Source organism: Lynx rufus, unplaced genomic scaffold, assembly GCF_022079265.1.
Source record: "Lynx rufus isolate CCGP_SWC_20201006 ecotype Redwood Valley unplaced genomic scaffold, mLynRuf1.p SCAF_8, whole genome shotgun sequence".
NCBI lineage: Eukaryota > Metazoa > Chordata > Mammalia > Carnivora > Felidae > Lynx > Lynx rufus.
This window is the reverse complement of record NW_025814896.1, coordinates 43,781,938-43,804,130: the sequence shown is the minus strand read 5'-3', so window position 1 is coordinate 43,804,130 and position 22,193 is coordinate 43,781,938. Positions and strand designations below refer to the sequence as shown.

At 42.1% G+C, this 22,193-nt stretch overlaps 1 protein-coding gene across 2 annotated transcripts in view; it reads right to left on the bottom strand.

The window, feature by feature from the left end:
- The window catches only part of DTD1 (D-aminoacyl-tRNA deacylase 1), a 211,129-nt gene that overhangs the window by 172,103 nt on the left and 16,833 nt on the right, over nucleotides 1-22,193 (bottom strand). For both annotated transcript variants that reach the window (XR_006960194.1, XM_047068612.1), the window contains exon 4: nucleotides 6,977-7,083. Coding sequence is in view for 1 of the 2 variants with exons in the window: in XM_047068612.1 (XP_046924568.1) it covers nucleotides 6,977-7,083 (107 nt within the window). In the remaining variant the exon portion in view is untranslated. The remainder of the gene's footprint in view (nucleotides 1-6,976; nucleotides 7,084-22,193) is intronic.

The window sequence follows — 22,193 nt, the reverse complement described above, 5'->3', positions numbered from 1 at the left end:
GCCTCCACACCCAACTCTCTCCCCAGAGGGTTATGCTGCTTTCCTAATTCAGCAAAGTGAGTGTCCACACTGAAAGAAAATCAAGAGCGATCTTTGTAGCCCAAGAGATCTGGCAAAGTGCCAGCCCTGTCCTGTTGGGAGCCTTCTGTGAGGCAGGTGAAGTCCCAGGACTCTGGGTCACCAGCACGCCCACCATGATACCGTGACAAAGATGAACAACAGCAACAACAAAAACTCTGTAATGAAGAAGCTCTGGCTAAGTTTCTGCTTCTGTTTTAGCAACACTTCTGTATAAACAAAGCAGGACTCCTGTCAACATCTGTTTGATAAATCAATGTGACAAAATGAACTAACAACTGGAATAAATGACAGGATCTGGGTACCACTTTGGCAACCAGACTTGGAAGCACACTCCTGTGGCAAGTCAACAAGGTAAGCCTGGTTCAGGTCATGCAAAAATTGAGAGGAAACCAATAGAAACTGGGAACTCAAGCCTTAAAAAAAGAATAAAAAAAGAGAAACCTACATTAAATAAAATTTTTTCTATGAAAACAGACTTACGGACATCAACATAATTCTGTCTTATAGTCAAAATAATTCTCATTAGATTTGAACCTCAAAGTGGAACATGCAGCAATGAAGAGTCCTCCTCTCTGCACCTGCGACAGACGGCCACTTGTGTCCTAGTCTGTCCGCCATTTCACCTTTTGGCTTCCATAGCTTGTACTACTAAAAAGGGTACCTCGTCTCCGGAAGTACCAATAAAAAGTACCAATAAAACCAAATGGAGCTCTTTGCCCCACCCACCTCTCTACCCTACATATTTCTTTCTGATCCCACAGAAGCCATGCATGTCTAAGCTAGGCATTCCAAGGTTCCCAGGCATGGGGATGGATACTTGTTGATAAAACAAGTCTTTGGAGAAAGTTATATATGAAATGATGGTGATATTCAGACAAGCAGAAAATTAAAAGCGCTGGTACCATTTTTCACTGGCCAACTTTACCCCAGCAATGTGTCAATACACACGTGAGCTAATTCAAAGATGTGTATTTCAAAGTTCATTTTTTCACCTCCTTCTAGTATTTCAATTAAGTGAGGGTTTCAAGCACACTAAATAAATGAGAATATAAATAATTAATGGCAACACTACAAACTAGGTGGGCTCTGGGCCTCAGGGAAGAGCTCCTTAATTACAAAATATACCTTCCCATCTGCTCACATATACATGCAACCCCATCTACATGAGACCCAGGCAAACATCCCCCACTTAAGGGGAAGGGTATTTAATTAAAACAAGAGCAGGAATAACCTTCTACCACCAGGAATGGCTCTGTAGGGGGCTGAAATCTCCCAATATCTAGCCACCCATGGAAGAACTCATGCTCTAGCGATCTTTTCTAGGTAATCATCAGCATGTTCCTACCAGAATCATGTTCTTCCGCAAGAATGCAACAAGGAAAAGAACTTCCGTCTGGTGGTTCTGCTACTGCTTCCATGCCCTGTTCCTTTTGGAAATACCTCTTTCAGAGCCACATAAGGCTCTTCTTCCAACTTCTTCTCACAGTCAGAACATACCGTGGGACCCACACAGCAACTTATAAACGCATGGGGCGTGCTGCCAATGTAACCACAGGAAAGCAGGCAGAAGCTGCAGGCCCCGTTCCAAAAGCAAGCAGAGATCTAGTTAAGGCAGGCAAACCACTAGTCACCTGCACCAGCCCGGGCTTCGCTAGCAATAAGTAGCTGCATCACCCATAGAGCTCTGGCACTCATGGAAATAATCTACCTCTAACTGAAGTGCAAGTTTGGAAACAATAACCAAGAATGCCTCCTCCCCTCAGGGTCCTTAAAGGTCAGTGGAAACCTCCAATCCTCTGGGAGTCCTGCCCAACTTGACTGCAAGAGCAGTGGCATTGGCCTTCTGAGAACCTAGGACATTCGCAGACAGCACAGCTCACCCAGCCCATGACACACCCCGGGCTCAGCTTCCAGGACATGGCAGTGAACAAGAACAAGGGAGCCTGAGTTTTAGGAGTGGGGTAGACAGATAAGGAACAAGGAAACAAGCAGATAATAATAGGAGGCCAAGTGCTATGAAATTAATCATCAGAGCACCGTGAGAGAGTAGCCAGCAGGGGCTTACTTGGGATTGAGGGGGTCAGAGGATCACTTCTGAGGAAGGAGGAGACACTGACATTGAGACAAGAGTCAAAGGTAGCAAAGAGCTCAATCTGTTCTCAGAACAGAGAGGCAGTGACAATAGGTAAAGCATAGGGACTCAGAGGCAGATGGCAGCGGAGCAGGGCAGGCAGAGCCACAGAAGTCTGGGCATTCAGGCCATGGTAAGTGACAGGAGGGAACTTAGATTGTAATCTAAATGCATCTGGAAGGCACTGAAGGGCTTCCAGGAGAAGCATGACATGATGGTCTTGTGACACAGCCTACTCTGCCATATAACTACTCTTTATCCCTCTCTCTGTTATTAACCTTCCAGATTTATATTGCCCTAGATCTACCACCAGGAGCAGGAACTGGGTCACAGCACTTCTTTCTCTCCCTCAAGTACCCAGTACACTCTCATGTACTAAAATGACACTGGATGCATAAATACACACGCGCACACACACACACACACACACTGCACATCTGTTCAGATGGTTTAAAGAACCTGTATTTAAAAATAGAAAAATAACCATTTCTCTACAATGTATGTAGTTTTCACTACTAGCTGGGTTATACTGAGAAAATAAAACAGAATTAAAAGCTCAGAATAGAAAGTCATACTTATCTATCAGTGAAAAGAATTTGGCTGCAGTATTCCTACCAACACAAAAGCAAACTAGCTATGTGCCCAAAGAGGAACCCCCATCTTACTGAGAATGGAAAGGCAGAGACAAACCATAGGCAAAGGCCGGCATCCACCATCACAACAGCCCTCCATGCCTACTTGCCACCACCTACTGGAGAGTGAAAGACACAGATCTGCGCACTGTTGCAGGGCCTGAGACTCCCAGGCCAGTTAACTAGTAAAACAAATGAAATTGATAGAGCACAATTCATGCGTTTGAAAAGAAAGCTCCTAAAAGACAGCCTCAGAAATAACTAAAATAAAAGACTTTCTGGGGCACCTGGCTGGCTAATCAGTGGAGCATGAGACTCTTGGTCTTAGGGTTGTGAGTTCAAGCGGCACATTACATGTAGAGATTACTTAAAAATAAAATATTTGAAAAAGGTGGGAGGGCGTCTGACATTTAGAATGAAAAAAAAAAAAGCTTGACTGAAAATTTTCTTCAAATAGAGTTAAAGCAGAATAATAAATCAGAACTACAAAACAGCAATCAAACCAAACCAGAGAGAGTAGCCAAAGGCAAGAGGAAAACCAGGAGAGAATGGTGCCCCAGAAAATAAGGTTCAAGACCATGTCCAGGGGCAAGCGGGCCACAGTGGCAAGAGCTGCTGAGTGGTCATGTCATCAGGGCCTGCCAGCCCCGAATCAGACAATGTGGAGCTCAGGGGGCCTTGGTGGGGGCCTTGGCGGGGGCCTTGGCGGGAGCCTCTGCAGGTTACAGTATACACTGAGCAGGCAGCAAGAAGAAAGGAAATAGAGGCATTTCTCAACTGGAAATACTCAGGAAGGTTTAAAAGCCAAGGGAATCAGATGGATGAGTGAGGGAGACACACTGACTGGACAAGATGACAAAGGGCTTAATGGAGGCTGCTGGGAAGGGAGGAGGTTGGAGAAGGCGCCACAGCCCAGACTAGTCTGGCCCCATCCTATGCAGTCCCATGGGGCCTTACATGTAGAAGGGCCCACCCTTGGCTTAATGCTCTGCTGTCACCATCCTGAAATTCTTTATTATTTTTTTTTTAACAAGGGGTCCCTCCCTTTCACTCTGCACTAGGCCTCACAAATTACAGAGCTGGTCCTGGCCTAGGAGAGGCACTGGCCTCAGCACTGAGAAGGGCAGTTCTGCCCTTCTTCTGTGGCTTCTTTCTCTGTGAAACAGAAAGACAGCCATCTCCTATAAACAAGCAAGAGAGCAGACAAGGAGGAAAAGGTTAATATTCCATGTAGGGTGAAGAAACTTGGTAGACTTCATCTTAACCCAATGATCAAGGGTAACATCACCTATACTAAGACAAATCAGTCTCATACTTCCTTATGATGCACTGAGAAGGGCACATCACTTTTGTGCTATTTGCTATTCCTGTCAAATACATAACCTCAATGTAAACAGAGAAAGCCCAAATTGAGGAATATTCTACAAAACAGCATACCAGTACTCTTTTTTTTTTTTAATTTTTTTTGAAACGTTTATTTATTTTGGAGACAGAGAGAGACAGAGCATGAACGGGGGAGGGTCAGAGACAGAGGAAGACACAGAATCTGAAGCAGGCTGCAGGCTCTGAGCTGTCAGCACAGAGCCCGACGCGGGGCTCAAACCCACAGACCGTGAGATCATGACCTGAGCCGAAGTCAGACGTTTAACCAATTGAGCCACCCAGGCGCCCCAGCATACCAGTACTCTTAAAAATTGTCAAGGTTATGAAAGACAAGGAAAGGCTAAGGAACTGTCCCAGATTAGAGAAGAGAAATGACAATTAAGTGCAATGTGGCATCACCCTGAAATAGAAAAAGGACATTAGAGGGAAAAAAAACCTAGTGAAATTTAAATAAGGTATGTAGTGTAATTAATGGTATTATATCAATTTTAATCTCAATGTTCAATCAGTGGACATGATTATGTAAGACAGTAAAATTAGTGCAAGCTGGGTAAAGTATACATGGGAAATGTGACACTTTTCTTTACATCTCAAATTATTCCAAAATAAACTTTAAATTTTCACGTAGATTTTTCATTTGTGATTTTCTTTAATGTTATCAGTAATTCCAGGAACCTTGATTATCACCTTTGAAGTCCAGCACTACCACATCAGACGTGTTCCTGCTTCTCTATCAATCCAAAGAATCAGTAACAAGAAAGAACGGTTATGTTCCCCTTAAAAATTATAACTTTGACCTAAGAAAAAAAGACAACAGCTAAACTATTTTTTAAAAAATCACTCATGGGTAAACTGCTTATTTTTTTTTTTAGTTTAAATACACTGAATAAGAATATAAAAATTAAAAATAAACCATGGTCCCCCCCAATGCACAGGAACCACAGACATTTTTCTCCAAAAAAGGCTGGGAGGTGGCAAGCATTCAGAGACTACTAGATATCTCTTCAAAAACAATGTCCAGTGACCTCAGATTTTAGGCAATAATTTTCTGCTTTCTGATTTTCAAAACCGGGTTTGAATCCTAGTTCTGCCTCTTAGCAGCCATGTGACCTTAAGCTGCTGCTTAAGCTTTGTGCTGCAACTTCCTCAACATACCCAATGATAAAGATTAAATTACTTAACACATTAAAAAAAAAAACTGAGAGCAATACTGGCATATGGGAAATTATACTGGGAGAGGCAGGGATGAAATTAGGAGGACACCAGATTTTGGCCTGGATGACAAGATAAATGGTAGGCAGAAGGAACATTCTGATGGTGGGGCGGCAGGAGTTTAGTTTTAGTTTTCTGCATTTGAGAGGACCATCAGCTGCAATCTGTGAACGGACCCAAGCCAGTTTGATTTTGCGTTAACTATTAGGTTCTTCTTGGTTGATAACAATAAGGACCCAAAATGGATGAGAGTCTGCTATTCTCCTATAGACTAGTATCAGGTTATACTAATGGCAAATCTCAGATCAACTTCTGCTATTCCGCAGTCTTTGATATTTAAGATAAGAATTTATTAGCAAACAGGCACAAAATAATTCACACAAACTGTTTTGTAAGGCTTACAGAGCCTTAGTACTCTGTCCCAGTGGCTGGACTGGGGACTATGTAGGTTTCAGACACTGTTCGTGAAGATTCAGGCTATGGTAGCTCAGTTGGTTAAGCGTCCAACTCTTGGTTTCGGCTCAGGTCATGATCTCAGGGTTCGTGGTATCGAGCACCACATCAGGTTCCCCACAGACAGTGCAGAGCCTGCTGGGGACTCTCTCTCTCTCCCTCTCTCTCTGCCCCTCCCCACTTGCATGCGCACATGCACTCTCTCTCTCTCAAAATAAATAAATAAACATAAAAGAAAAAGATTCACACTATGGGCTCTGTCATTTCTCATACTGTATTCTTGTGAAGAGAGTATCTCAAAAGTATTTTATTCAATAAATACCAATGAAAAAAACATTATAACTTTAAACAGGTGACATACAGCTTTAAATTTATATGATACTTCTCCCACCTACTGCATCATTCCACTTCATAGCTTTCTAGCAAGGGAGGGAGAGACAAGGGGAAGAAAGAAATGTCCCTTCAGTTCTCATTCCTCTGCCCACTTGAAGGCTAAGTGGGCACATGAATTAAAGCCTTAAGAAGTGTTAAGCATCTATAAGAACCATTCAGGTTGCAAGAACTATCACAGATTTCCTTTCTCTATTTTAATTAAAAATTTTCCTTGAAGCTTAGAGAGAGCTGGCAGCAAATCCTGATGAGACAGTACTTTAGAAATATGAGGATTTACAAACAACCTCAGGTGACACATGTACCGACACCTGGGACAAAACCCACTCCAGGAAACCATTCCGAACTGGTGAACAGGCCAGTCCAGGGCTCAGTGGAGTTATGCCACTACTCTGCTGCCACCCAGTGGCGTGTAGGCACCAACGCACCTCACAGGGAAAGGAGCCCAGAGGAAGAGCTTGGCTCTTGTAAAGGACGTGTTCCCTGGAACACAAAGTCAAGGGAGAAGTGCTGTCGAGCCTACCACAGCACCAAGGACATGCAGTGTAAACAAATGCATTCTTGGGAAGGGATGCATTAAAATAGGTATCAGGTTACTACAGTGAAGTCCTTACTCCACCTCAGACTGAGAACTGCTCCAGGGATTCCAGTGAAACCAAAGCCAGAAGACAGACCCAAGAGAATCCAGGCTTACCTGCTTTGGGTCAGAGGCAGCAGCGCCAGGTGCTGGGGACTCCAATTCTACAGTCACAGGCCCATCATTCTGAATGTGGACTTGCATGTAGGCACCAAACTTGCCATCTGAAAGAGCAATGCAAACAGTTATGAGAGAGGGAAGCCCCAGGTTACTCCTATCTAAAAAGCCACCCAGATCAATGGGATCAGAAACGGGAGGAATACGACTAGACAGTAACCATGGGGAAAGGTGATCAACTCCAAAAATAGGGAGGGAAATGCAAAATTAAACAGCAGGGGTGCCACTGCATGCCCTACAGACTTGGCAAGAATGAAAAGATCTGAGAACACCAGGGTGGGGACATGTGGGCTTACGGGACTATAAAACAGCAGGAAGGTAAATTGATTTAACCACTTTGGAGGGCATGGTGGTGCTTGAAGAAACTCTACAAGTCTGGAATTCCCCCCTGAAGAGTCTACTCAGAAACTCTTATACAAAAGGAATGTTTAAGGGTGTTTATTATGGCAGTGTTTATAACAGAAAAAGTGGACACAATCTGCCCCTCATTGGGGGATAAATGCATAAACTCTACTTTAATTCCTCAGTGGAATACTGTGTGGCAGCCATATCCATTATTTAATTAAATAATAATTAAGTTATTTATTATAAATATTAATAAATTATATATATAATATATATATACATATTACCTATATATATACATATATATATGTGTATATATATATATATATGTATATATATATATCTCCAAAAAAATGTGAGCAGGAAAGGTGAATGCCAAACACAGGACAGGAGCCACATTCATACTGAAGAGAAGGCAGAGGATGGTGGGATTTGAGAAAGACCTCAGATAAATATGACTAACTGGGTAGTGAGTACACTAGTATCTACTTTCTGCATGCTTCATAATTTAAAATTTTCAAACAAATTAAATAGAAAAGGAAAAAGATAAGGTGAGGAGGGAGGTCCTGCTTCCTCACTGTTGGAACCATTCAGCTCCCTAGGACTCATTTCAAAATGGCTATGGGCTGCCCCAGAAAAGAGCACCTCTCTATGTCCTATTTCAAACCTTCTAACACTCAAACCCACTCAATTGTGTCTATCAATCCCCAAATGCTAAATTACACTTATAAAGAAAGCCAAGGGGTGGCTGGATGGCTTAGTCGGTTGAGCATCAGACTCTTGTTCTTGACTCAGGTTAGGTTTCATGGTTTGTGAGATCAAGCCCTGCATCAGGCTCAGCACTACCAAAGCAAGCCTGCTTGGGATTCTCTCTCTCTCCCTCTGCCCCTCCTCACCTCAGTCTCTCTCAAAATAAATAAATAAACTTAAAAAAAAAAAAGCCAAGAATATGCCTTGAGAGATGATGCCATGGAATATCAGAATGTCAACTCCACACATCCAAGTACCAATGTTAAGCCCTGGGCCTAAACACTGTTGATGACACATACGGATGCTTACTCAAAGTAACACACTGGTCATGACAATTTCTCTCTAATAAATCCAAAGTAAGAGAAGAGCTGGGTCCTTGGGGCACCTGGGTGGTTCAGTCAGTTAAGCATCTGACTCTTGATTTCAGCTCAGATCATGATCTCACAGTTTGTGAGTTCCAGCCATGAGATGGGGGTCTATGCTGACATCATGGGACCTACTTGGGATTCTCTCTCTCTCTCTCTGCCCCTCCCCTGCTCGTGCATGATTCTCTCTCCCTCTCTCTCTTCTCTGTCTCTCAACATAATCAAAACTAAAAACATTTAAAAAAGAAAGAAAGAAAAGAGTTGGGTCCAGAGTGAAATAGAAGTCCTCAGAAACTGAGAACCATCAGGAACTCTTCTGCTGCCACCCACCATTAAGGAGCAAAGAGAGCATATGAGATCCAGTCCACATTTGAAAATCGCTCACCGCTTTTCACTCATAGCAACCCTGTGCCAGGCATGGCGCTAGAGATCAAAGACTCAGCTCAAAGGCACAGATAGCCCTGGCGCTCATGAACCCCGTGGTCTAGTATGGAAGACAGTTGGGCACATTGTGGTGACAATGCAGCATGGCAGAGACCTTGAGGGATTCTGGCTCTGCAGGCCAGAGGAGGGTCCAAATCCCCCTTGGGGGATTCTTGGATGAGGCTTCACAAGGTCCAGGACTTGAAGGACAACAAAGACCCAGGCTGGAAGAGGACAGGCCCCGCCCCAACAAGTTCTGAGTCCTGGGGCAACTTTCCTGACCTCCCAATGGCTCAGTTTCTTGCCTGTATCACAGGGATGCTAACAAGAGGGACTAAATCACAGGGAAAATGTAATGAAACAGTGAATGCAAGTGCTTAGGACAGCGGCTCACATATGGTGTGTGCAAAACCAGCATTTGCTCTTGTTATTATAAGAAGTCGTGTTTGAGAGGCTCCACACAACCAGAACCATGCTTCCCTGTGCCCTGCCAGGTATGCCTTGAATAAAGAATACCACAGTCACATGCTTTTGGAAAACCACATTTGTTTGAACTCTCCCTTAGAGAATCACAAAGCACAGCAGCAAGTAATAGGCTGTCAAGACATCCTTGAGTACAGAAATCTGTTTCGTTTCTTTACCCTGATGGTTCCCAAACTCCCCTAGGCAAGGAGCTCTATTTTCACACAAAACATCCTTTAGAGGGCAAACAACCCTCTGGGAGAGGTCGAGGAAAAGAAAAGCACCAAATGGACACACTAACCCAGGGCAGGCCAGCTTGGAGCCTTTCTGGCTCCTTTCCTTCCTGGAGAGCAGCTATGCTCTCAGGTCCTGGGGTCCCTCCAGTACCAGACCCACCATTGCATGAGGAGATCTCTGTGAGCATTTGCTCCTACCACAACTACACAATTTTCAACTCTGATTCTTTCCCCTGGTATCACTCCCTCCAAAGATCCTTACCCTCATGGAGGGTCTTAGCAAAATGGGCACACCAATGTTTTCTTCAACGTACAGACAGCAGCATTAAAAAATACATTAGAAGCACCCACGTTGTTCACAACTTTTACAGGCAAGATTAACTTAGTTCCTACTGGGTAGCCCAATGTGCTCAAACAATGGTGACTTTTCTTGAACTCCTATCAGATTAAAGTGGCCATTCAAATCTACAGAGCGTTTGTTTTATCCATGTCAGACTAGCAAAAAAGACATCAGCTGGGAAGGAAATCATGTGTTTAATTGCATGCTAAAATTATGGCTACAATTAGTAGCAAATTTCAGCCGCTGCACTCCTCAGGGAAGCTGAAGGCAGACTCAGGAGGAAAGGAATTATTTCCGACCTTGAATTTCTGTTGCCAGGATTACAGCATATGCTTCACCGTGTTTATCATTCCAAGTAGTGAGAAATTTATCTTCTTTTCCTGTTTTTCTTCAGTTATGAACAGAACTATTATCTGAACTTCCATTTGTACAGACAATAAATCCAAAGACATGTTTTAAGAGGTCTTAACATGGGTACATTTTTTACAGTTCAGATCAAAGAGTAAAGCCCCATGAAAAATTATACTGGCCAGGGGAAATAAAAACATTTTTAAAAAATAATCTTAAAAGACAGCAACAAATCTGCAAAACTACATCTGGGCTCCAGTGGTGATATGATCAAGTCGTCCTTAAATATAAGTCCCAGGGTTCTATCCAGAGCTGGAGGAGAAGCACGTGTCAGGCATGTTTGTGCCACATGCTCCAGCTGGAAAACTCCCAGCTATGAGCCCCAAACCTGCTGTGACCTGGTTTCCAGCAGCCACTATCCAAGGGCCTTACCAGCTCCAAACCAATGCGCCCCGTTAATGTGCAAAGGCTGATATCCCTCCCTTTCAACAATGCTTGACTGACAGTCACCACTCCCCGAGAAGCCCTGCCCTGCCTCTCCGTGCCCGTTTGTTCAAGGATGATAGCAGGACAGTCACCACAAGGAAGATGCATGTTAGTACAGGCATGGCACTGGGTCCACAGCCAGGCAGTCAGAGTACAGGAAATCTGAGTCTCTGTTACTACCGTCATTCCCACCACTCTCCATGGTAGAATATGGACAAATGGGGGCAGGGAGAGTGCAGGGGGCAAGAAAACCACACCGAAAGAACATGCTACTGAAGAAAAATGGAGAACAAAAGGCACGATGGTCATTTCTTGGCCTGGCTGGGAGCAAGCCCACTCATTCTGCTTTCCAGAGCCAGCCTGCAATGGCCAAGATCAGGCTAGGACTCAGCCTACCTCTAGGGACCAGCCTACCTTTGGGCCAGCCCATCTAAGTACATCCCCAAAGGCAGCTCCCTCTGTCACTAAGGCAAAGTCCTCACCACCAAGGCTACCTCTTTGTTCTACCTTAAAGCTATTCAGAGCCTGGGCAGGCACAGAAGAGGGTTATTTTTTTTTTTTAATGTTTATTTATTTTTGACAGAGAGAGACAGAGCATGAACAGAGGAGGAGCAGAGAGAGAGAGAGACAGAGAGAGACAGAATCCAAAGCAGGCTCCAGGCTCTGAGCTGTCAGCAGAGAGCCTGACACGGGGCTTGAACTCACAGACCGCGAGATTATGACCTGAGCCAAAGTTGGACGCTCAACCGAGCCACCCAGGCACCCCAGAAGAGGGTTATTGATGGGGGACCCAACATCGGGTGCATAGGCTGGGAACCAAGAAATCAAGAAAATGTGTGGAAGTGAGGTACTCAAAATAAGCATGTGGCAAGGCGAGGGCCACTGCAGCTAAAGGAGTGTGGTCTAGACCCACAGGCTTGCATCACACCTGGAGCCCAGAGGAGTGTGACCCTGGTGGGCCACAGGTACTATGGCAGCTCTGTCCACCAGCACAGAACTGCTTCTCTAGAGTGCTCCTGGCCCTATATCCCCAGAGGGCTCAGCCAATTCAGGGTTCCACCAGTAGGGCACGGATTCCCAGGTGGGCTGATCTGGCTCAAGGGAGCCTGTAAAGCAGAGGCATGGGCTCTGGGAGCCATCAGCAAAGACCAGCAGCTCCAGCAATGGCACTTCCTAAATGACTTAGCTGGGAAATTATTCAGTTATCAGAGAAAGAGTACATGGCAGGCCCTGTCAGCCAAGTTTCTCTGAGAATGAGAGCCAAGCCTAGGTCGACAGCATTAGAACCACTGTCAGATTCCATTCCATGTCCAGGCCCATGGAGGGAACCCAAACAGCGATCTCTGGAACTTGTGGCTTCTCCTCAGACTCAGTCCCCCTTACCAGTGGTCTCTGCTTATCTGTGCTTATCTCTGTTGTGGTTCAATCCACTCAAGAGAAATACCACCTCTGAGCAGCAGATGTCTCAGGTGTGGGATTCCATGGCCAGAGAAAATGGGGAATGAGTCCCGTGGCCCAGGATGGAAAGTGCCTACTCCCAGGAGTCAGGGTACCTGTCACCAAAGGGGGCCAGCCCAATTCCAAACCAAAGAGCTGGAAACAGGGGCTTCCAGGGGAAATGGCCTACAATTAATCTCTCACTAGGATATTAAGCTCTCATCTGAGCTAAAGTTCTGAAGTCAGATTCAAGGCAATTGTTATAGCCCTCCTTGCATTACAAGGAAGCTCAAGGCAAAGTTTTCTCTGACCATCAGGGCTTTGCTTGGATATCTCTGAGCTCTACTGGGGTCCCAGGCATCATTCTATCTGGGATAACTGCATGGAAGGCGACCAGGTCTCCACACTGAGGCACCAGTGAGCCTGTGTGGGGACAATGTAATGTCTGAGGCCCCAGCGGACCTACATGGGCCTTGTGCAATGCCTGTGCAGACCTACTGAAAGAGCCTGATCCCACGGGGCAAGGACACCCTTCCACCACCATATCATCACTCAGGGGCTCCCATGAGGCTCGGCCAGTTAACGTGTCTGACTCCTGGTTTCAACTCAGGTCATGATCTTACGGTTTGAGGGTTCAAGCCCCACATCAGGCCCTGTGTTGATAGTTCAGCCTGCTTGGGATTCACTCTCTCTCTCCCTCTCTCTGCCCCTCCCCTGCTCATTCTCTCTCTCTCTCTCTCTCTCAAAATAAATAAACATTAAAAAAAAAAAAAAGTCTGTCCAGCAAACAATCCCTTAAAGCAAGGTCAAAGAACAAATAACAAAATGGATGAAAAATATCTACAACTCACAGCATATATTAAAAGCTCACAGAAATAGGGATGCCTGAGTGCCTCAATTGGTTAAGCATCCAACATTGGCTCAGGTCATGATCTCATGGTTTGTGGATTTGAGCCCTGAGTGAAGCTCTGTACTGACAGCTCAGAGCCTGGAGCCTGCTTTGGATCCTGTGTCTCCCTCTCTTCCTGTCACTCCCACACTCGTGCTCCGTCTCTCTGTCTCTCACAAATAAATGTTTAAAAAAAAAAAGGAGCGGGGGGCAAGATGGCAGAACAGCATGTAAGTTTTTTTGCATCTCTCGTCTTTGAAATGCAGCCAGGTCAACACTAAACCATCTTGCACACCTTGAAAACTGATTTGAGGATTAACACAACAATTAGCACAACCTGAACCACAGAAATCAGCAGGTACATGGCATGGAGAGGTGAACTGGGGGATAGAGAAGCTGCGGAGGGCAGGGAACTATTTCTGCTTGTGGAGAGAGGACAGAGACGGGGTGGAGGGGGGAGGAAAGTACGGGAAAGCACCCCCACCTCCATAAGCAGTCGGAGAGGAAAGGAAAAGTATGCAAGGGACTGAACAACAAAGAGAGGAAGGCGAAAGGGAGGGTTTAAATTCCATTAAGACTCTATAAACAGGGGGAGTGCAGAGTCTGAAACTCCACAGCTTGATAACTGGCGTTGCTCTAGTGGGAAGGGCGAATTCCCAAGAGCAGAGAGCGAGGTCCAAGGGGTCCTCGGGCCACAGAGGGAGAGGCAATTCCCCTGCTGGGAGGACATTTGGTAGAGGCTGTGCGGCTCCCCAACAGGCAAAGGTCCCAGCAGACCCTGGGGAACCACATTTGCTGGTGTTGGAACAAGGACGTTAAGGGGGAAGTCTCACGTCAGATGTGTGTTGTGATTTTCCATAATCCCCGAAATGCTGCTGCTACACGATTGTGTGAACTTTTTCTGGGGCAGGCTGGCACCTAGCCACAGTCTCTGGGCATTGGCCGCAGCATGATCCCACGAACATTCCTGGGGTCAGGTGGGCACCCAGCCATTGCTTGGTGAGATCCTCCCTTGGAGGGTGAGAACAGGTCATAGCTGCAGTCCTTCAGATGTGAGGGGTTGGGAAACAGCTGCATCTGAGATAAAACTCAGGAGGGAGGTGGAGCCTGGCAGCCTGACGGCTTGGTCACGGACAGTGTAAAAGCTGGAGTGGACAGAAGCCAAAGACAAAGGCAGGTGCTTGATTGCCAGGAGGGGAGAAAACAGAGCTCTGATACTAGAGACTGGGTAGCTGGGTGACATCATTTTCACCCCTCCTATGTATGCACATACACGACTACATGCACCACAACAGTCCACCCCAGTAAACTAAGCAGCGCCATCTAGTGAAGAACAGAGCACTAGGCCCCACCCAACTGGGCCAACTATGCTCTTGAGGAACACCACAAGTCTCTCCGCCTGTTTAGTTTACAGACCATAAAGTGCTTCATAGTTTGACTTCTAGGGGAAACCGATGTAATTTTAATCATATTTTAGTCTGTTTTCTGGTCCATCTATTTAATTTTTTTCTTTCTTATTCTTGAATACAGAAAGAGAAAAAAATCATTTTTATTTTCCATTTTTATTAAAAAGATTTTTCTTTAATTTTTTTCTAGTATGTTTTTTATTTTTTTGTAAATTTTTTAAATTCTAGTGTATGTTCATCATTTCATTTTGTTCTATTTTACTGTATTCATTTTTTCAAATTTTCAAATGTTTTCCTTTTTATTTTTTCCTTTTTTTTTTCTTATCTTTTCCTTTTTTCTCTAATCTATCAAGCTCCTTTCAACAAGCAGACCATAACACACCTAGGATCTACCATCCTTTATTGATTTTTTTGTGTTGTTTTTATATATTTTTTTCTCTGTTAATTCCTCTTCTTCCTTCAAAATGACAAAATGAAGGAATTCACCCCAAAAGAAAGAACAGGAAGAAATGACAGCCAGGGACTTAACACAGATACAAGCAAGATGTCTGAACCAGAATTTAGAATCACGATAAGAATACTAGCTGGGGTTGAAAACAGAATCCCCCTCTGTGGATTCTAATTTCATCCTAAAGTAGTAGAATACACATTCTTCTCCAGTGCACATGAAACATTCTCCAAAACAGATCACATAGTGGAACACAAGAAGTAAAAGTGAGTCAGGATGAAATAAAAAATTCTATAACTGAGCTACAATCTCAAATGGGAGCCACAGCAGCAAGGATGGATGAAGCATAGAAGTGAATCAGCGATACAGAGGACAAACTTCTGGAGAACAACAAAGCAGAAAAAAAGAGGAAGACTAAGGCAAAAGAGCACGATTTGAGAATTCGAGAAATCAGTGACTCATTAAAAGGGAGTAACATCAGAATCATAAGGGTCCCAGAAGAGGAAGAGAAAAAGGGGTAGGAAGGTTATGTGAGCAAATCATAGCAGAAACCTTCCCTAACCTGGAGACAGACACAGACATCAAAATCCAGGAAACACAGAGGACTCCCAATAGATTCAACAAAAACCGACCATCAACAAGGCATATCATAGTCAAATTTACAAAATACTCAGGCAAGGAAAGAATCAGGAAAGCAGCAAGGGAAAAAAAAAAAAAAGTCCTTAACCTACAAGGGAAGACAGATCAGGTTCACAGCAGACCTATCCACAAAAAGTTGGCAGGCAATAAAGGAGTGGCAGGATATATTAAATGTGCTCAATTGGAAATATGCAGCCAAGAATTCTTTATCCGGCAAGGCTGTCATTCAAAATAGAAGGAGAGATAAAAAGTTTCCCAGAAAAACAAAAATTAAAGGAGTTTATGACCACTAAACCAGCCCTGCAAGAAATTTTAAGGGGAACTCTCTGAAGGGAGAAAATGCAAGAAAAAAAAAAAAAAAAAAAGACCAAAAGCAACAAAGACTAGAAAGGAACAGAGAACAACACAAGAAACCTCAACTCTACAATCAACATAATGGCAATAAATTCACATATTTCAGTACTCATTCTAAACGTCAATGGACTAAATGCTTCAATCAAAAGACATAGGGTATCAGAATGGATAAGAAAACAAAATCTATCTATATGCTGTTTACAAGAGACCCACTTTAGACCTAAAGACACCTTCAGATTAAAAGTAAGGATATGGACAATAATCTATCATGCTAATGGTCACCAAAAGAAAGCTGGATTCTATCAGACAATCTAGACTTTAAAATAAAGACTGTAACAAGAGATGAAGAAGGGCATTATATCATAATTAAGGGGTGTATCCACCAAGATCTAACCATTGTAAACATTTATGCTCCAAACGTGGAAACATCCAAATATATAAATCAATTAATCACAAACATAAAGAAATTAATTAATAATAATACCATAATACTAGGGGACTTCAACACCCCACTTACAACAATGGACAGATCATCTAAACAGAAAATCAACAAAGAAACAGGGCTTTGAATGACACACTGGACCAGATGGCCTTAACAGATATATTCAGAACATTTCATCCTAAAGCAGAATACACATTCTTCTCCAGTGCACATGGAAAATTCTCCAGAATAGATCACACGATGAGACACAAATCAGCCCTCAACAAGTACAAAAAGATCAAGATCATACCGTGCATATTTTCAGACCACAACGCTATGAAACTCGAAACCAACCACAAAAAAAAAATGTGGAAAGATAACAAATACTTGGAGACTAAAGACCATCCTACTAAAGACTGCACAGGCTAACCAAGAAGTTAAAAAGGAAATTAAAAAGTATATGGAAGCCAATGAAAATGATAACACCACAGCCCAAAACCTCTGGGATGCAGCAAAGGCAGTCATAAGAGGAAGTATGTAGCAATCCAGGCCTTCCTAAAGAAGGAAGAAAGGTCTCAGTTACACAACCTAACCTTACACCCTAGATAGCTGTAAAAAGAATAGCAAATAAAACCCCAAACCAGCAGAAGACAGGAAATAATAAAGATTAGAGCAGAAATCAATGCTATCAAAACCAAAACAAAAAACAACAACAACAACAACAACAAAACAGTGGAACAGATCAATGAACCAGGAGCTGGTTCTTTGCAAAAATTAACAAAATTGATAATCTCCTAGCCAGTTTGATCAAAAAGAAAAAGGAAAGGACCCAAATAAATAAAATCAAGAATGAAAGAGGAGAGACCACAACCAACACAGCAGCAATACAAACAATAAGACAATATTATGAGCAATTATACACCAATAAAATGGGTAATCTGGAAGAAACGGACAAATTCCTAGAAACATATACACTACCAAAACTGAAACAGCAAGAAATAGAAAATCTGAACAGACCATAACCAGTAAAAAAAAAAAAATTAGTGGCCAAAAATCTGCCAAAAAATAAGAGTCCAGGGCCAGATGGCTTTCCAGGGGAATTCTACCAAACATTTAAGGAAGAGTTAAAACCTATTCTCTTGAAGTGTTCCAAAAAACAGAAATGGAAGGACAGCTTCCAAACTCTTTCTATGAAGCCAGCATCACCTTGATTCCAAAACCAGACAGAGACCCCACTAAAAAGGAAAACTATAGACCAATTTCCCTGATGAACATAGATGCAAAAATCCTCAACAAGATACTAGCCAACTGGATCCAACAATACATTAAGAGAATTATTCACCACAACCAAGTGGGATTTATACCTGGGATGCAGGGCTGATTCAATATCCACTAAACAATTAACGTGATGTATCACATCAATAAAATAAAGGACAAGAACCACATGATCTTCTCAATAGATGCAGAGAAAGCATTCGACAAAATACAACATCCTTTCTTGATAAAACCCTCAAGAAAGTAGGGATAAAAGGATCATACCTCAAGATCATAAAAGCCATACATGAAAGACCCACCGCTAACATCCTCAATGGGGAAAAAGTGAGAGCTTTCCCCCCTAAGGTCAGGAACATAACAGGGATGTCCACTCTCACCACTGTTATTCAACATAGTATTGGAAGTCCTAGCTTCAGCAACCAGACAACAAAAAGGAATAAAAGGCATCCAAATTGGCAAGGAGGTAGTCAAACGTTCACTCTTCGCACACGACATGATACTCTAATGGAAAACCCAAAAGATTCCACCTAAAAACTGCTGGAACTGATTCATGAATTCAGCAAAGTAGCAGGTTATAAAGTCAATGCACAGAAATAGGTTGCATTCCTATACCCCAACAATGAAGCAACAGAAAGAGAAATTAAGGAATGGATCCCATTTACAATTGCACCAAAAACCATAAAATACCTAGGAATGAATCTAACCAAAGAGATGAAAAATCTGTACGCTGAAAACTATAGAAAGCTTATGAAAGAAATTGAAGAAGACACAAAAGAGGAAAAATATTCCATGATCCTGAATAGGAAGAACAAATATTGTTAAGATGTCAATATTACCCAAAGCAATCTACATATTCAATGCAATCCCTATCAAAATAACACTAGCATTCATCACAGAGCTAGAATAATCCTAAAATTTGTATGGAACCAGAAAAGACCCTGAATAGCCAAAGCGATCTTGAAAAAGAAAACTAAAGCTGGAGGCATCACAATCCCGGACTTCAAGATGTATTACAAAACCGTAATCATCAAGACAGCATGGCTGGCACAAAAACAGACACTCAGAGCAGTGGAACAGAACAGAGAACCCAGAAATGGACCCACAAACGTATGGCCAACTAATCTTTGACAAAGCAGGAAAGAATATCCAATGGAATAAAAACAGTCTCTACAGCAAATGGTGCTGGGAAAACTGGACAACGACATGCAAAAGAATGAACCTGAACCACTTTCTTACACTAGACACAAAAATAAACTCAAAATGAAGGACCTAAACGTTACAACAGGAAGTCATCAAAATCCTCAAGGAGAAAGCAGGCAAAAACCTCTTTGACCTCGGCCACAGCAACTTCTTACTCAACATGTCTCTGGAAGCAAGGGAAACAAAAGCAAAAATGAACTACTGGGACCTCATCAAAATAAAAATCTTCTGCACAGCAAAGGAAACAATCAGCAAAACTAAAAGGCAACCAAGAGTATGGGAGAAGATATTTGCAAATGACATATCAGATAAAAGGGTTAGTATCCAAAATCTATAAAGAACTTATCAAACTCAACACCCAAAAAGCAAATAATACAGTGAAGAAATGGGCAAAACACATGAAGACACTTCTCCAAAGAAAACATCCAGATGGACAACCGACACATGAAAAAATGCTCAACATCATTCATCATCAGGGAAATACAAATCAAAACCACAATGAGATACCACCTCACACCTGTCAGATGCCTAACATTAACAACTCAGGAAACAACAGATGTTGGCGAGGATGTGGAGAAAGAGGATCTCTTTTGCACTGCTGGAATGCAAACTGGTGCAGCCACGCTGGAAAACAGTATGGAGGTTCCTCAAAAAATTAAAAATAGAACTACCCTATGATCCAGCAAATGCACTACTAGGTATTTATCCAAGTGACAGAGATGTGCTGTTTCAAAGGGGCACATGCACCCCAATGTTTATAGCAGCACTATCAACAGTAGTCAAAGTATGGAAAGACTACACTGCCCATATGGAAAATGTCCACTGACCAATGAATGGATAAAGAATACGTGGTATACATACGTACATATGTATGTATACACATATGCATATACATACATATGCATTATATGTATATGTATACATGTACATATACACATACATATATACATTTATACATACGTGTGTACATGCATACATATGTACATACACATATATACGTATATATGTATGCTGCACACACACACACATATACACACAATGGAATACTACCAGGTGATGAAAAAGAATGAAATCTTTCCATTTGCAACAATGTCGATGGAACTAGAGAGTATTATGCTAAGCAAAGTAATTCAGTCAGAGAAAGAGATCATATTTTTTCACCATATGTGGAATCAAGAAACACAACAGATAACAGAGGGGAAAGGAAGGAAAAATAAAGGATTTTTTAAAACAGAGAGGGAGGCAAACCATAAGAGACTCTCAAATACAGAGAACAAACTGAGGGTTGCTGGAGGGGAGGTGGGTAGAGGAATGTGTTAAATGGGTGATGGGCATTGAGGAGGGCACTTTTTGGGATGAGCACTGGGTATCATACGTAAGAGATAAATCACTGCGTCTACTCCTGAAGCCAAGATTACACTGTATGTTAATGAAATTGAATTTAAGTTTTAAAAAATAATAATGGTGAGTTGAAAGATACCGAAAATTTGTTCTTATAAGCAATAGATACTCTTACTGCTTCAGACAGAAAACTGGTTGATATAAAATCAAAAGGACATCATGATGATGTGGTAGTTAGTTAAGAGCGGGAATCTATAACTCAACTGCTTGGCTTGAATTCTAGCTTTGTCATTTGTGATTTTTGACCTCTCTGTGCCTCAGCTTTCTCATCTGCAACACAGGGATAACACTGTAGGGTTTTCGTGAGGACTGAATGCAGTAACAGACTACAACCTAAAGCATAGTAAGTGCTACATGAATGTTGGCTATCGTAGTTTGTGGAGTTCCAGGGAAATTCCAAGCTCTGACAGAGCCGTGGAAGAATTACTTGAAAAGTTAAATGAAAATATTGAAAAGACAAGCTATCATCTGAGGAAAGTGTTCTATGTTGGAAAAAAAGTATTTTAGAGGCAAACATCTTAGAAATGATGTATATCCAACTAAGAAAAATTAGTAACAATTATAAAGCAACAAATGATTGATAATTGGTTGGAAAGAAAAGAGAGGAAGAAGAGGAGAAGAAAAAGGAGGAAATGAATAGGTTGCCAGGGAAAGTTTTTCTGTTATTTATCATTCGAGAATTTCAGAGGCATTCATAAACACCAAAATCAGAAATAAAGAATGCTGGAAAAGACAACTTTAATTTTTAATACTGTTAAAAGGTGCTTAGACAATGAAGTTCTTTGTTTCTGGAAAGAGATTCCCAATGAAGAGATATCTTTTGTTTAAACTTCACTGGACACTTCCTTTTCTATATAAGGTCTTTGGGATCTTACAGATAGATATTTTATATTTTTTCATATATATGATTTATTACATATGTGATACATACATAAAGAAGTATAATAAAAAATGAACATGTATGGAACTGTCATCCACTTAACAGTTGGAATTGTATCTATATGTGCCCTTTCCCTAGCTCATTCATTCCCTAGCTTCTTTATCAATATATTGTTTAGCTGTTCTTATTTTTAAGCATTTTTTTAAATGTTATGCTGTATGTATTATTCTATGACTTATTGTTCTCATTTAGCATTCAAGTATTCATCTATAATGATACATGAATGGTAACTTCATTTATTTTCACCTACATTGAAAAGATATTCCACAATTAATCATATTCCTGTCAATGGCATTTTGATTGTTTCAGATTTTTTGCTCTTACAAACAGTGCTACTTGGAACATTCTTGCATTTGTCTTTTTTTTCTAGCTTTATCAATCTATAATTGACAAATAAAAATTGTATGTATTTATGGTTAAAAAAAAAAAACCAGTAAAGAAATAGGCAGAAGACACAAATACACGTTTTACCAAAGAAGACATCCAGATTGCTAACAGACACATGAAACAATGTTCAACATCACTTACCATCAGGGAAATACAAATCAAAACCACAATGAGGTAAGGTACCACCTCACATCTGTCAGAATGGCTAAAATGAACAACAAAAGAAATAGGGGTGGGCAAAGACACAGAGAATGGGGAACGCTCTGACACTGCTGGTGGGAATGCAAACTGGTGCAGCCACCCTGGAAAACAGTGTGGAGGTTCCTCAAAAAGTTAAAAACAGAACTACCCTACAACCCAGCACTATTAAGTATTCATCCAAACGATACAGATTCGAAGGGGTACCTGCATCTCAATGGTTATAGCAGCATTATCCACAAGAGTCAAATTATGGAAAGAGCCCAAATGTCTACTGACTGATGAATAGATACAGACAATGTAGTATACACAAAGACACACACACACATACACACACCACTCATATACACAAAATGGAATATTACTCGGCCATCAAAAAGAATGAAATCTTGGGGCGCCTGGGTGAC